General features: G+C 42.9%; 1 protein-coding gene across 1 annotated transcript; it reads left to right on the top strand.

The window, feature by feature from the left end:
- The first annotated feature begins 9636 nt into the window (after positions 1–9636).
- On the top strand, positions 9637–17807 carry LOC135524397 (uncharacterized). The gene is made up of 2 exons (XM_064951896.1): positions 9637–16653; positions 16917–17807. Exon 1 carries the CDS (start codon positions 14215–14217, stop codon positions 14857–14859), a length of 645 nt encoding a protein of 214 aa, XP_064807968.1. The 5' UTR covers positions 9637–14214; the 3' UTR covers positions 14860–16653; positions 16917–17807.
- Positions 17808–18364: the final 557 nt, after the last annotated feature.

The raw sequence follows: 18364 nt of genomic DNA, 5'->3' as shown, positions 1-18364 counted from the left end.
TTGCTGCGGGGGGGGGATCTGTTGGCCGAGGTTGGAGTAGCCAGGCGGAAGGCATGGCCAGCCGTTGAGAAATGCTTGTTGAAGTTTTCGATAATCATGGATTTATCGATGGTGACCGTGTTACCTAGCCTCAGTGCAGTGGGCAGCTGGGAGGAGGTGCTCTTGTTCTCTATGGACTTCACAGTGTCCCAGAACTTTTTGGAGTTGGAGCTACAGGATGCACATTTCTGCCTGAAGAAACTGGCCTTCGCTTTCCTGACTGACTGAGTGTATTGGTTCCTGACTTCCCTGAACAGTTGCATATCACGGGGACTATTCGAAGCTATTGCAGTCCGCCACAGGATGTTTTTGTGCTGGTCGAGGGCAGTCAGGGCTGGAGTGAACCAAGGGCTATATCTGTTCTTAGTTCTGCATTTTTTGAACGGAGCATGCTTATCTAAAATGGTGAGGAAGTTACTTTTAAAGAATAACCAGGCATCCTCAACTGACGGGATGAGGTCAATGTCCTTCCAGGAAACCCGGGCCAGGTCGATTAGAAAGGCCTGCTCACAGAAGTGTTTTAGGGAGCGTTTGACAGTGATGAGGGGTGGTCGTTTGACTGCGGCTCCGTGGCGGATACAGGCAATGAGGCAGTGATCGCTGAGATCCTGGTTGAAGACGGCGGAGGTGTATTTGGAGGGCCAGTTGGTCAGGATGACGTCTATGAGGGTGCCCTTGTTTAGAGATTTAGGATTGTATCTGGTGGGTTCCTTGATGATTTGTGTGAGATTGATGGCATCTAGCTTAGATTGTAGGACTGCCGGGGTGTTAAGCATATCCCAGTTTAGGTCACCTAACAGAACAAACTCTGAAGCTAGATGGGGGGCGATCAGTTCACAAATTGTGTCCAGGGCACAGCTGGGAGCTGAGGGAGCTCGGTAGCAGGCGGCAACAGTGAGAGACTTATTTCTGGAGAGAGTCATTTTTAAGATTAGTAGTTTGAACTGTTTGGGTATGGACCTGGAAAGTATGACATTACTTTGCAGGCTCTCTCTGCAGTAGACTGCAACTCCTCCCCCTTCGGCAGTTCTATATTGACGAAAAATGTTATAGTTGGGTATGGAAATGTCAGAATTTTTAGTGGCCTTCCTGAGCCAGGATTCAGACACGGCAAGGACATCAGGGTTAGCAGAGTATGCTAAAGCAGTGAGTAAAACAAACTTAGGGAGGAGGCTTCTGATGTTGACATGCATGAAACCAAGGCTTTTTCGATCATAGAAGTCAACAAATGAGGGTGCCTGGGGACATGCAGGGCCTGGATTTACCTCCACATCACCCGCGGAACAGAGGAGGAGTAGTAAGAGGGTGCGGCTAAAGGCTATCAAAACTGGTCGCCTAGAGCGGTGGGGACAGAGAATAAAAGGGGCAGATTTCTGGGCGTGGTAGAATATATTCAGGGCATAATGCGCAGACAGGGGTATGGTGGGGTGCGGGTACAGCCTAGGTAAGCCCAGGAACTGGGTGATGATGAGAGAGGTTGCATCTCTGGACATGCTGGTTGTAATGAGTGAGGTCACCGCATGTGTGGGAGGTGGGACAAAGGGGGTGCCAGGGGTATGAGGAGTGGAACTAGGGGCTCCATTGTAAACTAAAACAATGATAACTAACCTGAACAACAGTATACAAGGCATATTGACATTCGAGAGAGACATATAGGGAAGCATGCAGTAATCACAGGTGTTGAATTGGGAGAGCTAGCTAAAACAGTAGGTGAGACAAAAACAGCTAATCAGCTAGCACAACAACAGCAGGTAAAATGGCGTTGACTAGGCAGGGAGGGTCGGATTAACTACACACAGAGACTGAATGCGGCTGGGGCCGACAGATAAAACATAAACAAGCAGAATGGAGTACCGTGATTAATGGACAGTCCAGCATGCATCAGCTATGTAGCCAGGTGATCAGTGTCCAGGGGGCAGCGGTGGATGGGGCAGCGAAGCAGTACATCACCCTGCAGTGTCAGAGGAAGGCCCTAAATATTGTCAAATACTCCAGCCACCCTAGTCGTGGACTGTTCTCTGCTACCGCAAGCAGTACCAGAGCACCAAGTCTAGGTCCAAGAGGCTTCAAAACAGCTTCTACCCCCAAGCCATAAGACTCCTGAATATCTAATCAAATGGCTACCCAGATTTGCATTGCCCCTCCTCTTTTACACTGCTGCTACTCTCTGTTTTTATTTGTTCATTGTCACATTAATAACTCTACCGGTGCTCCCACACATTGACTCTGTACCGGTACCCCCTTTATATAGGCTCACTATTGTTATTTTACTACTGCTCTTTAATTATTTGTTACTTTTAGTTCTTATTCTTATTTTTTATTTTTTTTATTTTTTGGTGTGTGTTGTTTTAACTGAATTGTTGGTTAGGGCTCGTAAGTAAGCATTTCACTGTAAGGCCGGCACCTGTTGTTTTCGGGCATGTGACAAATAAAATGTCATTTAATTTGATTTTGATCAAATGCAGACTACGTTACCTCCCGAAATAATTATCTTTGGTCATCATCACTGCTGTGTATATTCCCCCTGAAGTCGAAACCTTGATGGCTCTCAAGGAACTACACTGGACTTTGTGCAAACTGAAAACCGAATATCCTGAGGCCGCATTTATTGTAGCTGGGGACTTTAATAAAGCAATCTGAGGAAAACGCGAACAAAGTTTTATCAGAACATTGCCTGCGCAACTCGCTCATAAAGAACACTGCTACTCCCCCTTCCTGGAAGTCTTCAAGGCCCTACCCCGCCATCCTTTCGGCATATCAGATCCCCCTCCATTCTGCTATTCCCTTTCTAAAGGCAGAAACTTAAACAGATAATACCGGTGGGGCCTCCCGAGGGGTGCATCAGTCTAAGGCACTGCATCACAGTGCTAGAGGCGTCACTACACACCCGGGTTCGATCCTGGGCTGTATCACAACCGGCTGTGATCGGGAGTCCCATAGGGCGGCACACATTTGGCCCAGCATCGTCCGGGTTAAGGGAGGATTTGGCCGGTGGGGCTTTACTTGGCTCATCGCACTCTAGCGACTCCTTGTGATGGTCCAGGTGACTGCAGGCTGACCTCTGTTGACAGTTGAACAGTGATTCCTCCGACACATTGGTGCGGCTGTCTTCCGGTTAGGCAGGTGGGTGTTAAGAAGCGTGGTTTGGCGGGTCATGTTTCAGAAGACGCAAGACTCGACCTTCGCCTCCCGAGCCCATTGGGGAGTTGCAAAGATAAGACAAAATTGGGGAGAAAAATGGGGTAAAATACACAGGACTGGTCAACTTTGGTCTGACTAATTGTAATCTATAATGTAGATTGTTTTCATTTCGCGGACTGGGATATGTTCCGGGTTGCCTTTGAGAATAACATTGATATATACACTGACTCTGTGACAAAATTCACCAGGAAGTGCATAGAGAATGTTGTTCCCACTGTGATGTTTATAACTTATCCAAACCAAAAAATGTGGATAGATGGCAGCATTCGTGCAAAACTGAAAGTCCAAACCACCCCATTTAACCACGGCAAGGTGGCTGGCAACATGGATGAGTACAAACAGTCCAGCTGTGACCTCCGTAAGGTAATCAAACAGGCACAACGTCAGTAAAGAGACAAATTGGAGTCGTAATTCAACGCCTCAGACACAAGATGTATGTGGCAGGGACTCCAGATAATCACGGAAAATAAAGGGAAAACCAGTCACATTGCGGTCATCGACGCGTTGCTCCCGAAACCTTATTAGCCCGCTCACAAGGACTGTGAGCTCTCGTTCTCCGTGGCCAACGTGAGTAAGACATTTAAGCGTGTTAACCCTCGTAACGCTGCTGGCCCAGATGGCATCTCTAGTCACATCCTCAGAGCACGTGCAGACCAGCTGGCTGGAGTGTTTAAGGACATATTCAATCTCTCCCTGTCCCAGTCTGTTGTCCCAGCTTGCTTCAATGTTCCTGTATCCAAGAAATTAACGGTAACAGAACTACATTACTATCGTCCCATTGCGCTTTCACTTCTGTCATCATGAATTGCTTTGAGAGGCTAGTTAAGGATCATATCTCCTCCACCTTACCCAACACACTAGACCCACTACATTTTGTATACCGCCTCAACAGATCCATGGATGATACAATCGCCACTGCACTGCACACGGCCCTATCCCACCTGGACAAGAGAAATACCTATGTAAGAATGAAGTTCATCAACTACAGCTCAGCCTTCAATACGATTGTGCCCTCCAAGCTCATAATTACGCTCGGGGTCCTGGACTTCCTGACGGGCCGACCCAAGGTGGTGAAGGTAGGCAACAGCACCTCTGCTGCACTGATCCTCAACCTGTACTCCCATGTTCACACATGATGGCTTGGTCATGCTTGTCTCCAATTCAATCATCAATCAACAGACTACAGGGAGGAGGTGAGGACATTGGCGGAGTGGTGCCAGGAAAATAACCTCTCCCTCAACATCAATAAAATGAAGGAGCTGATCGTGGACTTTCGGAGACAACAGAGGGAGCAGTGGAGAGGGTCAAAAGCTTCAAATTCCTTGGCATGCACCTCACTGACAACCTGAAATGGTCAATCCACACAGACAGTGTGGTTAAGAAGGAGCAACATTGCCTCTTCAACCTCAGGAGGCTGAAGAAATGTAGCTTGGCACCTAAGACACTCACAAACTTCTACAGACCATTGAGTGCAACCTGTTGGGCAGTATCACTGCCTGGTACGGCAACTTCCACAACCGCAGGGCTCTCCAGAGGTTTGTGCGGTCAGCCCAACACATCACCGGGGGCATACTGCCTGCCCTCCAGGACATCTTTAGCAACCGGTGTCACAGACACAAAGAGGACAAAAAGATCGAGGGCATCACCCACCCGAGCCATGGCCTGTTCACCTCGCTGCCATCTAGAAGGCGAAGACAGTACAGATGCATCATATCTGGGACTGAGAGACTGAAAAACAGCTTCTGTCTTCAGGCCATCAGACTGTTAAATAGTCATCACTAGCCGGTCTCCGCCCAGTACCCTGCACTGAAATTGTGTCATTGTTACTAGCCGGCTACCGCCCGGTACTCAACCCTGCAACTTAGAGACTGCTTCCCTATGCACATTGAACACTGGTCACTTTAATAAAGTTTAAATATTGTTTTACCCACTTCATATGTATATACTGTGGGCTCATCGTATATAACTACTGCTGTGCACACCTTTTCTATTCATATACTGTCCATAATGTCTGTACACACCATCATATACTTATATATTTATATTCTGGATTCTGACATTGCCTGTTCTAATATATAAAAAAAATGCATTCCGTTCTTTAAATTTTGGGGATTTTGCGTGTTTACCTACCCTGTGTAATGAAGACAAAGAAAAGTAAAGCCAGGTATTACTGCACCTCTGGAGCTAGGAACATAAGCATTTTGCTACACCCACGATAACATATTTGTTGTGTTACAGCCTGAATTTAAAATGGATTTTAAAAAAAAGATTTTTTTTGTGTCACTGGCCTACACACCATACCCCATAATGTCAAGGTAGAATTATGTATGTTGAAATTCTTTAAAAAAATAAATAATTTAAAGAGCAAAAATTGTAAAGCTGAAATGTCTTGAGTCAATTAGTATCAAACCCTTTGTACGGCAAGCCTAAACTCTGTGCACAATAATAATGTTTAACCTCTTACACTTATGGTGGCGCTATTTCATTTTTGGAAGAAAAACGTTCCCGTTTTAAACAAGATATTTTGTCACAAAAAGATGCTCGACTATGCATATAATTGCTACTGTTCGAAAGAAAACACTCTGACGTGTCCAGAAATACAAATATCTTCTCTGTGTGTGCCCTTTAACGTGAGCTTCAGGCAAAACCAAGATGACTTGGCATCCAGGAAATGACAAGGATTTTTGAGGCTCTGTCTTTCATGATCTCCTTATATGGCTGTGAACGCAAGAGGAATGAGTCTGCCCTTTCTGTCGTTTCCCCAAGGTGTCTGCAGCATTGTGACGTATTTGTAGGCAGATCGTTGGAAGATTGACCATAAGAGACCACATTTACCACGTGTCCGCCCGGTGTCCTGCGCCGAAATTGGTGCGCAAAAGTCACCTGCCAGTATTTTTCCATGGGGCACAGAGAGAAAGCAAGCTTCCAAGAACTGCATGTCAATGAAGAGATATGTGAAAAAACACCTTGAGGATTGATTCCAAACAACGTTTGCCATGTTTCGGTCGATATTATGTAGTTAATCCGGAAAAAGTTTCACGTTGTAGGTGACTGCATTTTCGGTTCGTTTCGGTAGCCAGGCGCAATGTAGAAAACGGAACGATTTCTCCTACACACAGACGCTTTCAGGAAACACTGCGCATTTGGTATGTGGCTGGGAGTCTCCTCATTGAAAACATCAGAAGCTCTTCAAAGGTAAATGATTTTATTTATTTGGTTATCTGGCTTTTGTGAAAATGTTGCGTGCTACATGCTACACAAAATGCTATGCTAGCTTTGCATACTCTTACACAAATTAGTCAATTTCTATGGTTCAAAAGCATATTTTGAAAATCTGAGATGACAGTGTTGTTAAGAAAAGGCTAAGCTTGAGAGCAAACGCATTATTTTAATTTTATTTGCGATTTTCAGAAATCGTTAACGTTGCGTTATGCTAATGAGCCTGAGGCTTAGTCACAATCCCGGATCCGGGATGGGGAGTTTCAAAAGGTTTTAACAGATTTTTTCATGACTGCCTCATCTTTCTCTCCCACACATATAATTATCTGTATGGTCCCTTAGTCGAGCATTGCATTTCACAGATTCAACCACAAGGACCAGGGAGGAAATGCCTCGCAAAGAAGGGCACCTATTGGTAGATTGAATATCCCTTTGAGCATGGTGAAGTTATTCATTACACTTTGGATGGTGAATCAATACACCAGTCACTGCAAAGATACAGGCTTCCTTCCTAACTCACTTGCCGGAGAAGAAGGAAACCCCTCACGGATTTCACCATGAGGCCAATGTCTCACGTTTAAACATTTATAGAGTTTAATGGCTGTGATAAGAGAAAACTGAGGATGGATCAACAACATTTGAGTTACTTCACAATGAATGTGGATGTCTTCTTCCATTAAACCCCCCTTAACCTGGACATCTGCCTCATCCTTGTTCTGACCGGACATTCTGCAGTGGTTACTACCGGCCTTAAGCCAGCACCCAAGGTTTCTTATTACGTTCATGGTCCTTTGATTCTCTACCCTACCGTTACTTTTCAATAATGGACAAATGTTGCACAAACCAGGTATGGAAAGCTCTTGGAAACTTACCCAGAAAGACTCACAGCTTTGCTTCTGCAAAGGGGTGTGAATACTTATGTAAATGAGATATTTCTGTTTTTCATTTTCAATACATTTTCTAACATTTCTAAAAACATGTTGACATTATGGGGTATTGTGTGTAGATTGTTTAATATTTAATCCATTTTGAATTCAGGTTGTAACACAACCTGAACACAATGTTTTTTTTTCTTATGTAGAAATGTTCAGATTAAAGATAATATTATAAAAAATAAGATTTAGTTGCTCAATAATACATTAAAAGAAGGTCTATAACCCAAATAGATTTGTTTTCGAACTGTATGATCCCATTAGTTTGCACGGGGACAGCAAATTAAGTGCTTAGGTCCCCGTACATGGATTTGAGACAAGTCCAAAATAGAAAGTGATGCTTGTCTTTGTCCCCCATGTGTTATTTTCTCCAGTGACTGATCCAATGATGATTGTGGGTTGCCTGTCAAGTCATTATCTAGTCCCTCGATGCTTTCTTTCCTTTTCTTCACTTAGTTTCATTCGAAAATGAGTTTGTTTTTTTGCAGGGCGGGCGGCTAGCAGAGCTGCTGTATAGAGCACAGTTGCTTGTCTTTGCTGAAAGCTTTTGTTTCCTGGGGCTCCCTATTCATCACAAACCCTTTGGTGGGAAGAGACATAGACATAAAGACAGGCCCTGACCCTGGTGTGAGCCCTTTGACCTTTTTGAACCTTAGGGGACAGCTTTCAGCAAACTGTGCCATCACTATTTGTTGACCGCAGGCCCCTCACTGGAGAATGGCCGGAGTCAGACAACATGAATGGCGGGATATGGTGGGAAAATGTGGTAATTTATAGAAGTATGGAGTCTATTTCAAAAGAGGCGATGCTGGATCAGCTAACATGTAGGGTCAGAGGTCATGTTTGGGCTTAATTTCCTGGCCATGTTACTGTAACATCTGTGTGTTAAGAGACTTCTGGGACCAAAACATTTTGACCATTGGGGCAATGACTGAGAAAGAAATCTAGAGTTATGATTGCTGGATGTCAATGACCAATGTTTGATTTAGTGTCCTGTTTGCTTGAAGACAATTACTGGAAAGCTTTTTTTTATTTTGGTTGCATACAGTTTTACTAATGACCTTTTCCTATCCCTTGGATGGGGTCTAATTTTGCCAACATTTTCCCTAAAATAATTGTATATGCACATTATACTGTATTGAATACAAATAATGATTTGAGTTGTTAAGTTTGAAATAACTTGCTGAACTATACCTTTACAGCAATTGAACAATCTTTTACCCCAATTCTTACATAAAAAAACAAGTTTGTACCTTAAACACATTAAAACAGACAGAGGCTTTTCTCCATGATGTACACCTACTCTACATAGTTGATTTGGCTACCACAGCGTCATCTACAAGTGTCCGAGTGAAGAGATACCAGGGAGTCCGCATCCTCAGGGCTAGCAATTAAGTAAATTGGCCTCTGTAGACCTATAGCTGGTCCACTGTCTGTGACGGCCTGCCACACATTTGACCCTGGAACAGGAGTCCAGTGTTGACCAGCTGTTCTGTGAGCTTCTCTCTCAGACCCTGGGAAGACACTCCTAATTAGACTCCCACATCCATAAAAATGTCCAGTAGGTCAGTCACTCCAGACTCATTGATTGGACAGATGTGTTCCATACCCATGTTTGACTTAGCCCACACATCAAGAACAATGATGGCTACCAGGTGACACCAGAACTTTGTATAGATTTTGATTAATCCCACACGCTCAAAATAAGCTATTGGACCAAAAGACTGGGGTTAGTTGAACCTGTTGTTGTAATATTGCTGACAATATTGAGCTCATGAATTTATCACAAGATGTAACCCTTGATTGTAGGAGTAACATTTTATTAAAACAAGATTCTGTATTTCAACATATTTCTTCTACTGCTTCAAATCTATTTTGGGATTTCTACACTGATCTTAACTTTTTTTGTTCAAAATGTTTCCATCCTAATTTTATATTAACAAAGAAAAAATGCTTCTGGACATCAGAACATCGATCACTAGAGCTGTTACAGTTAAGGTATTACCGTTACATAGGCGGTCACGAGTCATGACTGCAGTCAAATACCATGTGACCTTTTAGTCACGGTAACTAGGCTTTTCCATGTACTGATGCTGCTGATGGTCATTAGTAGCCTACCAAACTTGCTAACTGCCTGGTACTCAGCACTCTCTATAATCACTCTGATGTCAATGCAAATGCAATCGAAAGTCAAATCAAACACTTCATGAGAGCCCATGAGCTCATGTTGCGCAACTTTTCTATAGGCAATGCAGTTGAGTGAGAAAACAGAGTTTTGATGGCCTCTTAAAAAGTATGAGGATCCCATCAGCTTTCTAGGCTTTCTATATTTATTTCTTAACATTCCAAATATCCTAATATTAAGGACATTGCTTTGTATAGCCAACCTGGCTGGCATGAAAATTTACCACAGGATAAGTGTCCTCCATTCACTATTTAAGTGCATAGATGACATGTAGCCTATTTCCCCCCCTGCCCTTTTCTCCCTGTTCTGAGACAGGTGCATGATAATGATCCATTCTAAATCAAAACTAATTCCACACATACAGTGCCTTCTGAAAATATTCAGACCACTTGACTTTTTTCCAATTTTGTTATGTTACAGCCTTATTCTAAAATGGATTACATTTCTTTCAGCAACTTACACACAATACCCCATAATGACAAAGAAAACAGGTTTTTAGAAATGTTTGCTAATTTATTGTACATAAAAAACAGAGTAGCACAGTGGTCTAAGGCACTGCATCTCTGTGCTAGAGGCGATACTACAGAACCTGTTTCGATCCTGGGCTGTGTCACAACCGGCCGTGATTGGGAGTCCCCATAGGGCGGCGCACAATTGGACCAGCGTCATCTGGGTTAGGGTTTGGCTGGGGTAGGCCGTCATTGTAAATAAGAATTTGTTCTTAACTAATCCTGCCTAGTTAAATAAAGGTTAAATAAAATACATTAAAATAAAAATTACATAAGTATTCAGACCCTTTGCTATGAGACTCGAAATTGAGCTCCATCGATCATCCTTGAGATGTTTCTACAACTTGATTGTCATCCACCTGTGGTATATTCAATTGATTGGAAATGATTTGGAAAGGCACACAGCTGTCTTTGTAAGGTCCCACAGTTGACCGTGCATGTCAGAGCAAAAACCAATCCTTGAGGTCAAAGAAATTGTCCGTTGAGCTTCGAGACAGGATTGTGTCGAGGTACAGATCTGGGGATGTGTACCTAAACATTCCTGCAGCATTGTAGGTCCAGAAGAACACAGTGGCCTCCATCATTCTTAAATGGAAGACTCTTCCTAGAGCTGGCTGCCTGGCCAAACTGAGCAATCAGGGGCTAAGGGCCTTGGTCAGGGTGGTGAAAACAGGTGTGCCAAGCTTGTAGCGTCATACCCAAGAAGACTCAATGTTGTAATCACTGTCAAAGGTACTTCAACGAAGTACTGAGTAAAGGTTCTGAATACTTATGTAAATATGATACTTAAGTTTTTATTTGTAATAAATTTGCAAAAATGTCTAACAACCTGATTTTCTATGTCATTATTTAGTATTGTGTGTTAAAAAAAAAATAACATCAATTTTAGAATAAGTAACGTAACAAAATGTTGAAAAAGTCAAGGGGTCTGACTACATTCCGAGGCACTGTGTATAAACTAAGAATAGTCGGATGGGTGACAATGTGAGCCTATTACTTGTGAATGATGTACTAGCAATTGTTAATGATGATCACTTGTGAATTATATATTATCACTTGTGAATGATGCCCAGCGTATGCAGTAAGGCAGGAAATAACACATTCCTTTTTTTGCGACTTTTTCATAGTTGCACACATATAGGCCTATACAGTTTGTTTTGATAAGGTTTGTATCACAACTAAAGTGGCCAAATAATTTCTTAAAATTAAGCACATTAATCTGCTTTACAAATGCTGTGGAACCTAAGTGGCATACAGAGGCGGCGTGAGAGTTTCAAGTTTGGGGAAGATCCTTTTCACCATAAAAATGCCCCTTTATAATACAGCATTACATGCATACTCGTATTTGCTGTCACTTTTACATACTGTGTTATTCCTCTAGTTGATTACATTTTGGAACATCTGCCCTTATAGCCTATTGTCGTGTGCGCATTTGCAGTGTGCGCATTTCTGCTCTTATAATGTGAAGAAATAGCCTAATAGTTTTTCAACATTTTAAGCTAAACATTCTGATCTGTTGCATCAGCCTCATTGCTTTTAAACATTTGTTTTATATGAGTGGTTGTATTAATTTGGGATCTATCGCATCCCACAACTGACATAGAGTATGAAGAACAAGTTGACCAATAAAATAGGTCAACTTTTGCATTATGGGGGATAGTAGATTGACATAGGCTAGTGCATTTGCTGTTTGTTAGGCCTTCTCATCTTGACGACTGCCGAAAAATAAATGTGAACAGTTCTTCCAACATCTTCAATCTGTTCCTCGGAATTCGATAAGACGGACACGCGCAGTCGCATCCCAATGCATCTGGCTTCACTCGTGGCCTACTTCGGAGCTGAGATGCCTGTGAGAAGGACCCAATCAGGTGATGGACATTGGCTAATAAGAATTGAGATATTTGAGAGAGCCATTTGAGTGAGAGGGAATTATAATTATTATTTTCAGCCCAAGGGCACATTGGCTACTTTGGCTGCAAATGACATCGATTTTTTTTTTAGGGGGCGTTACGACCACACAATGAGGATGCCTCAGGGGAATTCAAGACCTGGTGAGAACATTATCAAGTGCTTGTCAAATTGTGAATGAGAGACTGATGAAGTGTGTGCAGCCTGAGAAAGAAAACAAAGCAAAGCTTATGTCTATCACGCAACTTTTTTCAAATCATCATTAGGGTCGCATCATGCAGCCTTAGAATGTATTAAACATCTAATCATATAGCCCATTGTTTGCATCACAACTTAAGGTAATAAATAACTCTAAAATAAGCATATAGGAGGACTTTTTTAAAATAAATCCACTCAACACTGAATAGCCGCACGTGCGCACTCCCTCGGAAATCATTTGGAGAAAATATACTTTCTATTTTATTCAGCTATGTTCAATTTTATTCTTCATACTATAAAATAGTACACGGATAAAATGCTGGTAACAAATAATTTCAATTTCACAGCATTAAAAACACAGGCCACAAGAAATGTGCATTTTCTTGTTTGCTTACGGCCCTATATAGCTCGTTGAGTGCGTTCTTAGGGCCAGCATCAGTTTGTGGTGGTAAATAGACAGCTACGAAAAATATAGATGAAACTCTCTTGGAAATAGTCTGCAGCTTATTACGAGCTATTCTAACTCAGGTGTGCAAAAACTCAAGACTTCCTTAACTTTAGAGATCACGCACCCCTCCTCTCTTCACATCTTACCCTAGTCTGCCGCCCGGTCATGATGATGCATAGAAAAACCAGCGAGATGTACTGTATATCCATGTCCTCGTTCAGCCACGACTCTGGGAAACACAAGACATTACAGATTTTCAGGACCCGTTGATAGGATAGTCTTGAATGGAGCACATCCAGTTTGTTCTCCAGTGACTGCATGTTCGCAATAGAACAGAGGGCAATTGCAGTCTATTTGCTCACCAACGTGGTCTCGTCATGATGCCGCCTCAGCTGCCTCTATTTTGCCGCCACTTCCTATTTTGAGTTCCGGGGATTAGGGCTTGGTCCGGAGTAAGCAGAACGTTCACAGTTGCCGACTCGTTGAAGTAGAAATGTTCATCCAATTCGAGGTTAGTGATCGCTAGGGCTGTGGCGGGCTTGGAATTGGGTCAGCTGGTGATTGTCAAGAAAATAACTGCTGGTCTCACGGTAATTGACCGTTAATTAACCTGAACACGTTTAGCATCTACTGGCTTACATTTACATTACATTTAAGTCATTTAGCAGACGCTCTTATCCTTAGCAGACGCTCTTATCCAGAGCGACTTACAAATTGGTGAATTCACCTTCTGAATGTATTATCTCCTGGCTACAAGCCACTGATGCAGACTTTTGGAACAATTCATACATTTAATATAGACTACTGAAGAAAATGTAGTCTTTTTCAGAAGAACAGAATAGCATACTCTGAGTTGTCCTTATGTTAGGCCCTGATCTGGCTATGCCAAATGGCTGTGGTCTACACTAGTTAATTTAATAAGTGCATCAACTACGTTGTCCCGACAGTGACCATACTTAACCCCACCAGAAGCCATGGATTACAGGAAACATCTGCACTGAGCTGAAGGCTAGAGCTGCCACTTTCAAGGAGCGGAACACTAATCCGGATGCTTATAAGAAATCCCACTATTACCTGATACGAGCCATCGAACAACGAAAGAGTCAATACGGGACTACGATCAAATCCTACTATGCTGGCTCTGATGCTCGACGGATATAGCAAGGCTTGCAAATTCTTATGGATTAAAAAGGGAAACCCCAGCAGCGATCTGCCCTGCGACGCGAGCCTTCCAGACGAGCTAAATGCCTTCTATGCTCGCTTCGAGGCAAGCAACACTAAACCTTGCATGAGAGCATCAGCTGATCATGATGACTGTGTGATCTCGCTCTCTTTAGCTGATGTGAGTACGCCCTTCTAACAGGTTAATTTCTGCAAGGATGCGGGGCCAGGTGAAACGCTTTCAGAGCATGCGCTGACCAGCTGGCAAGTGTCTCCACTGACAATTTCAACCTATCCTTGACTTGGTCTATAATACCAACTTGGTTCAAGCAGACCACCATAATCCTTGTGCCCTAGAACGCCAAGGTAACCTGCCTAAATGACTACTGCCCCATAGCACTCACATCTATTGACATGAAATGCTTTGAAAGACTGGTCATGGATCAGATCAACACCATCATCCCAGACACCCTTTACCCACTTCAATTTGCATACTGCCCCAACAGATCCACAGATGACACAATCTCTATTGTGCTCCACACTGCCCTCACCCAACTGGACAAGATGAATACCTATGTAAGAATGCTGTTCATTGACTTCAGCTCTGCATTCAACAACCCAGTCTCCTCCAAGCTCATCACCAAGCTCATGACCCTGGGACTGAACACCTACCTCTACAACTGGATCCTGGACTTCTTAACGGTTCGCCTCCAGGTGGTGAGGGTAGGCAACAACACATCCGCCACGCTGACCATCATCACGGTGGCCACTCAGGGGTGTGTGCTTAGTTCCCTCCTGTACTCTCTGTTCATCTTTGACTGCTTGGCCACGCACGACTCCAACACCATCATTAAGTTTGCTGATGACACTACAGTGGTAGGACTGATCATCGACGACGATGAGGCAGCCTATAGGGAGGAGGTCAGAGACTTGGCAGTGTGGTGCCAGGACAACAGCCTCTCTCTCAATGTCAACAAGACAAAGGAGCTGATTGTGGACTACAGGAAACGGGGGGGGGGGGGGGCGAGCATGCCCCCATCCATATCAATGGGGCAGTAGTGGAGCGGGTGCAGATCTTCAAGATCCTCTGTGTTCAAGGAATTATCATGGTCCACACACACCCACACAGTTGTGAAGAGGGCACGCCAGTGCCTCTTCCCCCTAAGGAGGCTGAAAAGATTTGGCATGGGCTCTCAGATCCTCGAAGTTCTACAGCTGTACCATTAAGAGCATCTTGACTGGCTGCATCACAGCTTGGTACGGCATCTGCAAGGCACAACAGAGGGTGGTGAGTATAGCCTTATACATCACTTTAAACCAGGCAGTGTCAGAGGAAGGCCCCAAAAAATGTCAAATACTACAAGGACCCAAACTGTGTTTTTTTAACCTTTATTCATTTAAGAACAAATTCTTATTTTCAATGACGGCCTAGGAACAGTTAATTTTATTTTACTAGGCAAGTCAGTTAAGAACAAATTCTTATTTTCAATGACAGCCTAGGAACAGTGGGTTAACTGCCTGTTCAGGGGCAGAACGACAGATTTTTACCTTGTCAGCTCAGGGATTTGATCTTGCAACCTTTCGGTTACTACTCCAACGCTCTAACCATAAGGCTACCTGCCACCCCGCGTATCAGTGCATTAGGTCTGAAACCAACAGGACCCTGAACAGCTTCTAACCCTTAACCTAACGACTGCTAAACCAGACATGCTAAATAGCTAATCAAATGTCTACCCGGGCTATCTGCATGTACACTTATTTGTACAAACTCACTTTACCCCTACCTACGTGTATGTGTACATTGTGCTACAATTACCTCATACCCCTGCACATCAACTCAGTACTGGTACTCCTTGTATATAACCAGGTTATTTGTACCCGTTATTGATATTTGTTATTTACTGTGTATTTATTCCTCATGTCACTATTTATATTTTTGATTACATTTTGTCTTTATTTTTAACTCTGTGTTGTTGGAAAAGGACCCGTAATTATGCATTACACCTGTTGTTTACGAAGCACGTGACCAAGACCATTTTATTTTATTGAACCTTCTCTGGTGTTCTCTTAGATTTATATCTAATGTTCTCATACAGACATCATGACCGGGTCAATACCTCTACAGTAACAACTGCTGGTCATGACTGTAGTGATGAATGAATGGAACTAGACTCTCCTGGAGTACAATGTCATCTCTGGTGTGTCAGAGAGGGGTTTGTCTTTTATCGAGGTCACAGGATATAAGTCTTGAGGAGCCAGCCCTCCCAGATCACTCCTACAGATATTTTTCACATCCTTCTCTGCCCTCCCTGAGATGTTTTTCTTTCATTTAGCTGGCCTCCCCCAATAAAAATGCAAGCCAATTTTCCAGCACATTAACCCAAGAGATGTTTAATACACAAGAGTTTTGGTGCAAAGGGGACGGTAAGGCCTCACGGAAAGATGGATAGCCCTGCCGACTGAGAGTGGGCAGTTTTCCCACTGCCCTGGTCTTGGCCTGGGACAAAGGCCTCATTGAGTGGGATGCTTGACATCAGCATCATAAACTAGTCATGTCTACAAAGGCCTTGACACTTTAAAGTACCAGCTACTGCCGCCTTCTTTTCTCTCCTTATACAGCATTGCTAAGGCTGGTCCAGTCACTAACAGTTGTGTCCTTTTTTCAACAGACATCCCAACAAAGAGTTAAATGTAATATATTGTCAAAAGGAATTCCCTCTTTGAGTTCTCTTTTCCTAAAGACGTTTCCTCCTGGGGTTTGTCCATTAGAACGACATGCTAGAGAACCATTTTCCTTCTCCTCCTCCAGACTCTCTCCAGACTCTCTCCACAGAAGAACAGGAGGACATGAAGGTTGTTACATTTCTACCATCTCCTGCATTGTTACTTCTAAATATTTTTTCTCTCCGACTTTTGTGAATTCAGTTCCACCAATAGTGCATTGCATCCTGTAATCAAAATATCACAACATGGTTCACTTACAGTACGTCCATGAAATTGCTATTTGATTGTTTGTTTTGAATGTTGTCCCAGGTTAACCTGCTGGACTAAAGAATGTGTTGATCTATTGTCATTATCAGGTGCAATTGTTTAGATATGTTTCCCTCTGTCAACAGGTAAACCTACCCTGCTTTTCTGTCAGCAAGACAGGATTCTCTGACATAGCAAAGGGAGCCATGTGCGTGGAGAACTGAATGAAGGGCTGATCTCCACATGAAATGTGATCACAACGCCAGGTTCAGCCCCTCAATGTCAGACAATAAAATTAATGGATTAAACAGATTGAGCCAAAACTCTCTATGGGCAGGGTTCTGATGGATGGAATAATATTTTATATGGATTGCTGAAGAACACGTTTGAATGTAACATAAACTGAATAAGTGTTACTCACATTTCTTCTTCTAAATAATCTATTTTTCTGAATTGTAAATGACATTAGGCCAACACACTGATTATTCTGTTATATCAAATTGTAGCTTGCATGTTGACTTCACAAGAATAGCTAGCTAGCTAATTAAGTAGCTAATACTTTGTATGATGCCACGATGTTTCATGAAATATCATGCCAATGCTAAATCTGCCAGCTAACAAGCTTCAGAGCATACCCATCTTACAGACTCATAATCAATCAACAACAGCTTTATAGGCTACAGTGCCTGAACCAACCTGATTTTAAAATGCTGCTGGCTAGCTAGGAGAGGACAACATATAGCTAGCTTTATCAAAGCAGTCGTTTTGACTTTGAGGTAATGCGGGTTCGATTGAGCCCCTAGCTACATGTGCATCCTCCAGACATAACATTTGCTGTAGGACCATCCTCATATTTGTCAGAAAAGCTATGAGATTGAATTTACATTGAGGGAAACAGCTGCTTCACATTTATAATGCCTGGAACAATGTAAAGATAGTATGTTTGGCCAGGTTTGGGCAAAAATGGAGGTAATTCTTTTGGGGGAGATGTCAGTCATCTCTGTCAGCCTCTAGAAATAAACAGTAAATTAACATTGGCCTTCTTTGGGTCCTGCTGTATTTTCACTTTCCTATTTGTCTGGTTCAAAACAAGTGCATTTTTGAAATGTGGGGTTTGTTCTCACCCTGTTTTTATTTTACCGTAGGATAATCATATTTTATCACACAATAACTATGACATAGTTATTATACAGTAATATCCACCTGTCACTGATGCAATGGTATCCTGTAGCACACTAGGTGGCTATGCTTTGAGCTGGAGTCAGTTAGATCACAGCCAAAAGAAGGGCGACACAATTCACCCCTTGACCCTCAACCCTGCAGCTGCACTATCGATCTATAGCTGAAGTACTCTACTGCGTTTTTGTCACCCATTCACCCAGCCATGTGTAATCGATCGCTCCATATGTCTGAAAAAACACTTCAAGGTCCAAATATTATCACCTTGGTCAACTGGACCACGTGCACTCCCTTTCATATTTAAATACAGTAAAAGCATAAGAGGAATGGGTTTGGAAAGAAACCATTACTATGGACAAGTCAGGGGCAGCCCCAACTTACAGAGGAAGAGTAAGAGGTGGAGTAATTATCACAC

Source organism: Oncorhynchus masou, chromosome 31 (assembly GCF_036934945.1).
Source record: "Oncorhynchus masou masou isolate Uvic2021 chromosome 31, UVic_Omas_1.1, whole genome shotgun sequence".
Lineage (NCBI taxonomy): Eukaryota > Metazoa > Chordata > Actinopteri > Salmoniformes > Salmonidae > Oncorhynchus > Oncorhynchus masou.
The sequence above is the reverse complement of the archived record's forward strand: the minus strand, read 5'-3'. Positions and strand labels throughout refer to the sequence as shown.

What these genes read in the sequence shown, in the direction of transcription:
- LOC135524397 (XM_064951896.1), top strand. Translation starts at nt 14,215, where the DNA reads ATGAAATGCTTTGAAAGACTGGTCATGGATCAGATCAACACCATCATC.